This window comes from Mirounga leonina, unplaced genomic scaffold (genome assembly GCF_011800145.1).
Source record: "Mirounga leonina isolate KUSES-001 unplaced genomic scaffold, KU_Mleo_1.0 Mir_173880, whole genome shotgun sequence".
NCBI classification, from domain to species: domain Eukaryota; kingdom Metazoa; phylum Chordata; class Mammalia; order Carnivora; family Phocidae; genus Mirounga; species Mirounga leonina.
In genome coordinates, this window is record NW_023270450.1 from 2613 (window position 1) to 12538 (window position 9926).

At 36.5% G+C, this 9926-nt stretch overlaps 1 protein-coding gene across 1 annotated transcript; it reads right to left on the reverse strand.

Annotated features, from left to right (window-relative positions):
* Positions 1-987: 987 nt before the first annotated feature.
* On the reverse strand, positions 988-6998 carry LOC118020549 (Werner syndrome ATP-dependent helicase-like). The gene is made up of 3 exons (XM_035020297.1): positions 5760-6998; positions 1371-1472; positions 988-1085 (listed from the first exon to the last, which is right to left on the reverse strand). Exons 1-3 carry the CDS (start codon positions 5996-5998, stop codon positions 989-991), a joined length of 438 nt encoding a protein of 145 aa, XP_034876188.1. The 5' UTR covers positions 5999-6998; the 3' UTR covers position 988.
* Positions 6999-9926: the final 2928 nt, after the last annotated feature.

Here is a 9926-nt window from a genome sequence, read left to right on the forward strand (position 1 = left end):
AATGTGAGTCTCATCCAAACAAATGAAGGCCTTAAAGAGCAAAGACTGAGGTTTGCTGCAGAACAAGGAATTGTGACTCAAGACTATTAAGACAGAAATCCTGCCTGACTTTCCAGCCTGCCAGCTTGCCCTACAAATTTCAGACTTGCCAACCCCCACAACTGCCATCAGCCAATTCCTTAAAATCAATCTGTGTAAGTGTGTGTGTGTGTGTGTGTGTGTGTCTGGAGAACTGTGATTCATTGGTAAACTACCTTTTTATCATGTAATGTCTTTCTTTAACCCTGATAGTATTCTTTCTCCAAAGTCTCCACTGTCCGATATTAAAATAACAACTCCAGATTTCTTTTGATTAGTGTTTTCATGGTATATAGTTGTTATCCTATTATTTTAAGTTGTTATACCTATATAATTATACTTGTGGATTTCTCATAGACAGCATATGGTTGGGTCATTTTTTTTTTAAGTTTATTTATTTATTTTTAAGGAATCTCTATACTCAACATGGCCTCAAATTCATGACCCCAAAATCAAGAGTTGCATGCTCCTCTGACTGAGCCAGCCAGGCGCTCCTAGTTGGGGCATATTTAAAACCAATTCTAACAATGTCTGCCTTTAGATGGTGATTTTGGACCATTTATACTTAATATAAATATTGATATATTTAGATTTAGGTCCATTTTATTGGTTTATCTATTTGTAAAGCAAATTAATACTGTCTGCTTTGTCTGCTATTTAAATAAATTCATTATTTTGTTTTTTAAAACTGTAATACATATCATTCAACAAAAACTCAATTAAAAATTATTTGCAGGGTGCCTGGGTAGCTCAGTCAGTGGAGCATCTGCCTCTTGATCTCAGGTCTTGATCTCAGGGTTGTGAGTTCAAGCCACACATTGGGCATGGAGCCTACTTAAAAAAATATATACATATTTGAAAAGGAAGAGAAACAAAGGCTTTTAGAATCTCCATTTAGAAGAAAAAATCTTTACCTGGACCTGCAATTATCACAGCATTTTTCAGTTCCCATAATACCCATGGAGGCCTTTCGTAGTTGTTTGTCTTCAAAATGAGACAAGATGAGTCTACCCAAGAGAAAATTTAAAATTAAATAAAAGAACAAAACCATATATGTTAAAATCATTGCTGAAAATAATGAGGTGAAATCATCACTAATTGATTGACCTGGGATCTCATTATCTGGCTTCAGTTTACTGAGGCACAAGGAAAGTCACCTTAAAAATTCAGCACATATGTAACACCAACAAAATATTGTTTCTAAGTACTTCTAATTATTTTGCAAGACTTTTTCTTAAAAGAGCACCATTCATAAATCTGTTATTAATTAATATAAAACAAGTAATACATACTTTCGCCTACACCTTCTGGAATGAAGATATTTTTCCATCTTTCCCATCATCTGTAATTTGTATAATCGAAACTTTTCATTGGGAATCTCACTAAGGCGGTGCCTGTCAATTACAAATATCACAGGAATTTATAAAATTGCATTAGCGATTTTGTTACTTTTACATTTATTACTGTTTACTTTTCATAATATAAAGCACCTCTACCAAGATAAAAAAAATTTTCTATCATCCCAGAAAGTTACATGTCCCTTTCCAGTCAATGCCCCCACAAGCATTTTTCTGACTTTTATGAAAATTACTTTTGAAAGAATTCTATACCTATGTCCAAGCATCAATTTTTTAGCTGCCTTTAAAAAATTATTATAGGGGCGCCTGGGTGGCACAGTCGTTAAGCATCTGCCTTCGGCTCAGGTCATGATCCCGGGGTCCTGGGATCGAGCCCCACATCGGGCTCCCTGCTCCATGGGAAGTCTGCTTCTCCCTCTCCCACTCCCCCTGCTTGTGTTCCTGCTCTCACTATCTCTCTCTGTCAAATAAATAAAAATAAAAATAATAAAAAATTATTATAAACCCTAAAGTTTTTCATTTTGATTTATATGCTACATGCTTTTTGGCAATCTTTCCACTATATATGAATTTTTACATTTTCCCAGTAAAAGGTTATTTTATCTGAGAAACTAAAAACAAACTGAAAGAGGCTCATAATCCAAGTATGAGCCTTCATCCCTATTTGCTCTTCAGAGGATTTCTCATGCCCCTAAAACTATCCCTTTGTACTATATTCTATTATGGGATACCAATAAAACATCAGAATTAATTTCTTCCTTCAAACAATTATAACTGATTTTTTCCATAATACTGAATTTATTTAAAATTGTTAGCACTAAAGACATGTTTGTTTGTTTTTAAAAAGTTAATTCTAGTCTACTGTGAAGAAATTCCATCAATATCAGATATCAGAAGATGATGATAATCTCCCAATAGCTGTGCACGTCTTTCCAAGAAGTCTTTCAAGAATAAACAGAAGTCTGAGTTGAGTAGATTTCAGATATTTCAAAAGAAAACAATGTTTGCATATAAGATCTAATTGATAATACTGATCCTCATTAAAACGGATCCTCACCTTTGACTATGCAAACTTCTGACTGATAAAAATACCTCTGTACAATTCTCAAACATGACACCAACAGGGAATCCAGTTAAGTGACTTCTGGTAACTCTGAACACACAAATGACTCCTTATTCAAAAACCTTTTGATCTGACACCACCAACCACCATGACCTCCCATATAATTTACCTAAAAGTCTCTTCCAACTGTTGACTCTAGTTCCTCCTGATTTCATTCTTCCTAGCCCATGGCCTAAAAATTATGAGTTGACCATTAAGCAACACAAGTTTAAACCTCATCAGTCCACTTACATGTGAATCTTTTTTATAAATACAGTACAGTACTGTAAATGTATTTTTTCTTATGATTTTTTAAAATAGCATTTTCTTTTCTCTAGCTTATTTATGGTAAGAATACAGTATGTAATAGATATAACATATGAAATAAGTGCTAATCTACTGTTTATGTTATCCATAAGGCTTCCAGTCAACAGTAGGCTATTAGTAGTTAAGTCTTGGAAGAGTTAAAGGTTATATGTAGATTTCTGACTGCGTGGGGGAGTCAGCACTCCTAATGCTCATGTTGTTCAAGGATCAACTGTAGTTCTTTTTTTGCTTTGTTTGTTTAGCTCACCTCCTCCTCAGAAAGAACAAAGAAAACAAACATCTACACTCCAAGTACTATAGCCTCCCTTATATTTGGTTCAGATGACCTACATTTAACTAATGTTCTCATTATCAGTGTCAGTAACAAAGCTGAAAAAATAAAATTACAAGTGTCTAAAAGCCAATCTAGTAAATATTTATTCTACTTTTGGGACTATTAAAGTACAATATTTCACATAATAAAAATAAGTTGAAAAAGAAGAAAAATTCTAAAAGCAATCCATAAATAAAAATAGATGGAACCAGCTGGAAGATTTATTAAATTGAAACTAACTTGCAAATTATTCCCTTTAAAAAAGGTTACAATAACTATTGGGTTTGACTGTTTAAAATAACAGCAAATGCAGACACTGAGACGTTGCTGGTGGTATAGCTTCTGCAATAAGAAATATAAAATTACACATTGACACTGATGACTGGACAAGTTTCTTCTCTCAATCATAGCATTCTAGCATAAGATACCCTCTAAAAATTTTATGAATTACAGTAATCTTTTCACTGAGAACCAGCAACCCCATTTATTCTCAAACTTTGTTTCTTCCAATAGAAGAGATTTGTCACAAGGATGACACAGATCTCTCCTAAATCCTCGCTGAACTCTTTTTTATCATGATTAACCCTATAGGTTTATTTCCCTTAGGATGGATGCAAAGAACAACCTGTCTATACTAAAGTTCAAGCACGGGGTTCCTGGCACCATTATTCGATTACTACTCACTAATATTTCTTGTGAAATCTTACTGAGATAACCATACAAAGTATCTTCTGAGATGCAGATAAACAGCAAGTATATCTACTGATGAACCTGCAAAGTCATAGTATAAAACTCAGGCTGTTAAGTGTTCAGCACCTTTAGGATAATATATAAATAAATCAGAATTGGTGGGAATCAACATATGTTTGATACAATCCCAAATTTAATAGTATCAGATATGGCTGTGCTCTATCCCAATTATTTTAGTTTATAAAAAACACAACAGTCAAAAGAAAAACAATAATTGTTCTGTTTAAGGGGGATGGTTTTATTGACTATGTTAAGAAACAAAAGCTACCACTGTTCTTAAAAGGAAGAGCTTAAAATTTATACCAAACATTTTTACCTAATTAATCCCTATTCTTCTTTCAGATCTCAACTCACCCTATCAATTCTTGAAGGAAGACTTACCTGAACTTTTTAACTTGATAAATACATCCTATTATATACTTACTACCCAATGCAACTTTCCTTCATAGTACTTAACACAGCAGTAATTTTACACAGATTTGCATGATCCCTTTTAAAATCTCTTTCGATTATTGAAATTGTCAAACACAAGTAGAGAACAGTAAAATGAACCCTATGTATCCACAGTTGTGTGATTCTGTGATTAAGATATGCCATTTCCATTATACACTAAGCTCTCTAAGAACAGGTACCATATCTGTTTTTATTTATCATTGTATCCCCAGCATAGAGCATAATGCTTAAAATATAGTGGGCATTCAAAACAAAACATTGCTGAATGATGCATAAAAATAAAAACTGTATGGATAGGTACTCTCATCATATTAATAATAGGAGCTAATATGTCCATTCAAGAGCTCAGTTTATTCAGCAACATGGATGTGCATTTTGAAAATACCTCATCTGAACAGCTCCATTAGTTACCATATATAAGTTTTTTTCCTGGGATTTTATTCCCCTATGGATGGAGGAATCAGTTGCTAAACCCTGCCCCTAAAGTTTTTGCAAGATGAAGTTTTCCTTTCCAATATAAATCTCATAGAACTTAAGTACCAATAAAAGACTTGCTTCATGTTTAAGTAGAATGATCTCTTCCTACATTTAAACACTAAACACTTAATTTTTTTCATGGCAGTCAATCAGTACAGTGAATGGGTACAGTGCAACATGATTATTCACATACAGTCAAAGACAGCTTGCATGCTTTCATAGAACTAACAAAAGAAACAAATGGTAAAGAGACTCAAATAGGGATTGGTAAAAGTCACTTGGAATAAGCACAGGAAGAAAGAACCAATGGGGCGCCTGGGTGGCTCAGTCGTTGAGCGTCTGCCTTCAGCTCAGGTCATGATCCCAGGGTCCTGGGATCGAGTCCCGCATCGGGCTCCCTGCTCCGCGGGAAGCCTGCTTCTCCCTCTCCCACTCCCCCTGCTTGTGTTCCTGCTCTCGCTGTCTCTTTCTCTGTCAAATAAATAAATAAAATCTTTAAAAAAATAAAAAAAAAATAAAAAAAAAAAAAAAGAAAGAACCAATAAGAAAATAAACAGTATCTAAAGAAAACTATGGCTGAAGACATATCGAAACTTGAGAGGACCTGGGGAGAAAAAAACAGTTTGTCCATGCACAATATTAGGAAAGCACCCACAGGATCCATGTTCCATTCCCAGCATACTCCTGATTTAGTTAATTCTTCACACTCAATGAAGTACAGCTGAAATTAGGTCATCTCCTCTGGTTCTTACCACAAAGGTTCTTAGATGTCCTCTGTTTTGTTTTGGTCTTAAATGCACTTATACACATTACTTGAAATTTTGCATGCAGCTTCAAATACTTTCCAGGCTTATATGGAAAGAAAGAAATCTGCAAGGGTGAAAGCAATAAATGTTTTTACCTATTTATGTTAATGTCTGCTGGAGCCCAGAGTACATGACAAGAACTCTGAAGTCCATCACGGCCAGCTCTCCCAATCTCCTGGTAATATGATTCCATTTCCTTAGGAGCACCATAATGAATGACTTTGCGAATGTCAGCTTTATTAATGCCCATTCCAAAAGCTATGGTAGCCACGACACACTGAGAATAAATAACAACATAGTTTGACAAATATGTAGCAGAACCAAAACCTGACATCTTTACCTTTTGGTAAGAGTAATAATTAGTTCATTAACTAAACTCCCTGGCATGAAACTGAATTTAATATAATTTCAACCAATCACTTACAGATCAAAAGATTATCTGCCCAATTTACAAATTAGGGATTGGGAACCCTAAAATAGGATTTTTATTTAATCCCTATAAAAAATAGCAACTAAAGTGGTCTCTCTGAACACCTATGAGTGAGTACAAGACACAAAATAGGCTCTTAAAATACTTATTAAAAGAGACTTTGTGTTATTATGAAGTTTCAAGAGTCCTTACCTGATTGTCCAGTATCTTAATATTTTCTAGCATAATTCCAAGATGGAAGGAAACTTCTCATTAAAGATGGTAAAATGAAACATGAATTTAACTCAGCATCTTTAAAATAGGATAAAACTGGTAGATATCTAACATATATGAGCATACTGAAATGAGACTTACATGATTGGGGGGAATTTTAGGGAAGAATTAATGATAAGAACATACAAAAAATTAGAAAAACTTTTAAAGTATTAACAATAAAAGAAGATGTGCAATAAAAGTAACTATAATATACTACATGGCTTAGAGATAAAAAGCATTTACAGAGAAATAATTATGTAAATATATAATATTTGAATATATATATTGATCTAACCAAATTATGTTAATGTTGGGAGGAAAGCGGGTTAGAAATACATAAACAGAGTGAGCAGAGGGTAGGAACGGGTGTGAAAGGGAGCTAAACTTTCATGCCTCATAGTGGGAAGTCAATAGACAATGCCTAAATCTAATAAATGAAAACTAAGTGGTAAGAGTAAAAGCAAATCACTGCAAGATCTAGTGGTAAACACCAAAAGAATAAACCAAAAGAGATGAGAATAGGAGACAAAAGTGGGGAAAGAAGGAGGGGCTGATGTTCTCATTTTAAGCACTGTAGAAGTAGCTGGTTCTTTAAACTATGTGTGTGTATAACCAATAAAAATTAAAGTGCTATTAAATGTATTAAGGGGCGCCTAGGTGGCTCAGTCGTTAAGCGTCTGCCTTCGGCTCAGGTCATGATCCAGGGTCCTGGGATCGAGCCACGCATCAGGCTTCCTGCTCAGCAGGAAGCCTGTTTCTCCCTCTCCCACTCCCCGTGCTTGTGTTCCCTCTCATGCTGTGTCTCTGTCAAATAAATAAATAAAATCTTTAAAAAAAAATGTATTAAGATGGAATAAGAATAGAAGACAGACAGGGCGCCTGGGTGGCTCAGTCATTAAGCGTCTGCCTTCGGCTCAAGTCATGATCCCAGGGTCCTGGGATCGAGTCCCACATCGGGCTCCCTGCTCAGTGGGAAGCCTGCTTCTCCCTCTCCCACTCCCCCTGCTTGTGTTCCTGTTCTCGCTGTCTCTCTCTGTCATATAAATAAATAAAATCTTAAAAAAAAAAAAAAAAGGATAAGAATAGAAGACAGACAGACAGAAAGAGAGGGGTGGGGGAGAGAGGAAGAAAGAAGAAGAAAATGCTGAACAGATAAAAAGGAAGTATAAGAAAAGTGAGAGAGAAAAAAACCATCAAAATAGAAATTTATTAACAAAAAGCTTTGAGGGGCACCTGGCTGACTCAGTCGGTAGAGTTGTGACTCTTGATCTTGGGGTTGTGAGTTCAAGCCTGAAATTGGGTGTAGAGATTACTTAAAAATAAAATCCTAAAAGAAAAAACTTTGAGTGGGGGCGCCTGGGTGGCTCAGTCATTAAGCATCTGCCTTTGGCTCAGGTCATGATCCCAGGGTCCTGGGATCGAGCCCCGCATCGGGCTCCCCACTCAGTGGGAAGCCTGCTTCTCCCTCTCCCACTCCCCTTGCTTGTCTTCCCTCTCTCGCTATGTCTCTCTCTGTCAAATAAATAAATAAAATCTTTAGCCTCCCACTCCTGGGAAAGAGAGAGAGGCCACCACTGCAGGAGGGTAGAGAAGAGCTCAGCAACTCCGGGAGGGGACCGCGCCTGCCCCATCTGAGCCTCGGAGCACTGCTGGACCAAGAGGACAGTTGTGAAGCCAGTGCATTTTTGATTCAATGGGGCCGAATGGGTCATGAGGTAGATGGTTAGTAGTACTGTGCTTTGACATAAGATCCCAGGAGGAGTGAGATGGCAGAGGAGTAGGACACCTAAATTTCATCTGGTCCCAGGAACTCAGCTAGATAGGTATCAAACCATTCTGAACACCTACGAACTCAACAGGAGATAGAAGAAAAGAATAGCAGCAACTCTCTGAACAGAGAAGCGACCACTTTCTGGAAGGTCTCTTCTGATTTGTTTAGTGTATATTTTTCTGGGGTCGTTGTTACCCTGTTAGCATTTTGTTCTCTCATTGATCTGTTCTCCTCTGGACAAAATGACAAGATGGAAAAACTCACCTCAAAAAAAAGAACAAGAGGCAGTACCGACTGCCAGGGACTTAATCAATATAGACATTAGTAAGATGTCAGAACTAGAGTTCAGAATGACAATTTTAAATATACTAGCTGGGCTTGAAAAAACCATGGAAGATACTAGAGAAACCCTTTCTGGAGAAATAAAAGAACTAAAATCTAACCAAGTCAAAATCAAAAAGGCTATTAATGAGGTGCAATAAAAAATGGAGGCTCTAACTGCTAGGATAAATGAGGCAGAAGAGAGAATCAAGGATACAGAAAACCAAATGATAGAGAATAAAGAAGCTGAGAAAAAGAGAGATAAATGACTACTGGATCATGAGGGCAGAATTCGAGGGATAAGTGATACCATAAGACGAAACAACATTAGAATAATTGGGATCCCAGAAGAAGAAGAGAGAGAGGGGAGGAAGGTATATTGGAGCAAATTATAGCAGAGAACTTCCCTAATTTGGGGAAGGAAACAGGCATCAAAATCCAGGAGGCACAGAGAAACCCCCTCAAAATCAATAAAAATAGGTCAACACCCCAACATCTAATAGTAAAACTTACAAGTCTCAGAGACAAAGAGAAAATTCTGAAAGTAGCTCGGGAGAAGAGATCTATAACCTACAATGGTAGAAACATTAGATTGGCAACAGACCCATCCACAGAGACCTGGCAGGCCAGAAAGGACTGGCATGATAGATTCAGAGAACTAAATGAGAAAAATATGCAGCCAAGAATACTATAGCCAGCTAGACTGTCATTGAAAATAGAAGGAGAGATAAAAAGCTTTCAGGACAAACAAAAACTAAGGGAATTTGCAAACACGAAACCAGCCCTACAAGAAATCTTGAAAGGGGTCCTCTAAGCAAAGAGAGAGCCTAAAAGCAACATCGACCAGAAAGGAACACAGACAATATACAGTAACAGTCACCTTATAGACAATACAATGGCACTAAATTCCTATCTTTCAATAGTTACCCTGAATGTAAATGGGCTAAATGCCCCAATCAAAAGACACAAGGTATCAGATTGGATTAAAAAACAAGACCCATCGATATGCTGTCTGCAAGAGACTCATTTTCGACCCAAAGACACCCCCAGATTGAAAGTGAGGGGGTGGAAAACCATTTACCATGCTAAGGGACACCAAAAGAAAGCTGGGGTGGCAATCCTTATATCAGACAAATTAGATTTTAAACCAAAGACTATAATAAGAGATAAGGAAGGACACTATATCCTACTTAAATGGTCTATCCAATGAGAAGATCTAACAATTGTAAATATCTATGCCCCTAACATGGGAACAGCCAATTATATAAGCCAATTAATAACAAAAGCAAAGAAACACATTAACAACAATACAATAATAGTGGGGGACTTTAACACCCCCCTCACTGAAATGGACAGATCATCTAAGCAAAAGATCAACAAGGAAATAAAGACTTTAAATGACACACTGGACCAAATGGACTTCACAGATATATTCAGAACATTTCATCCCAAAGCAACAGAATACACATTCTTCTCTAGTGCCCA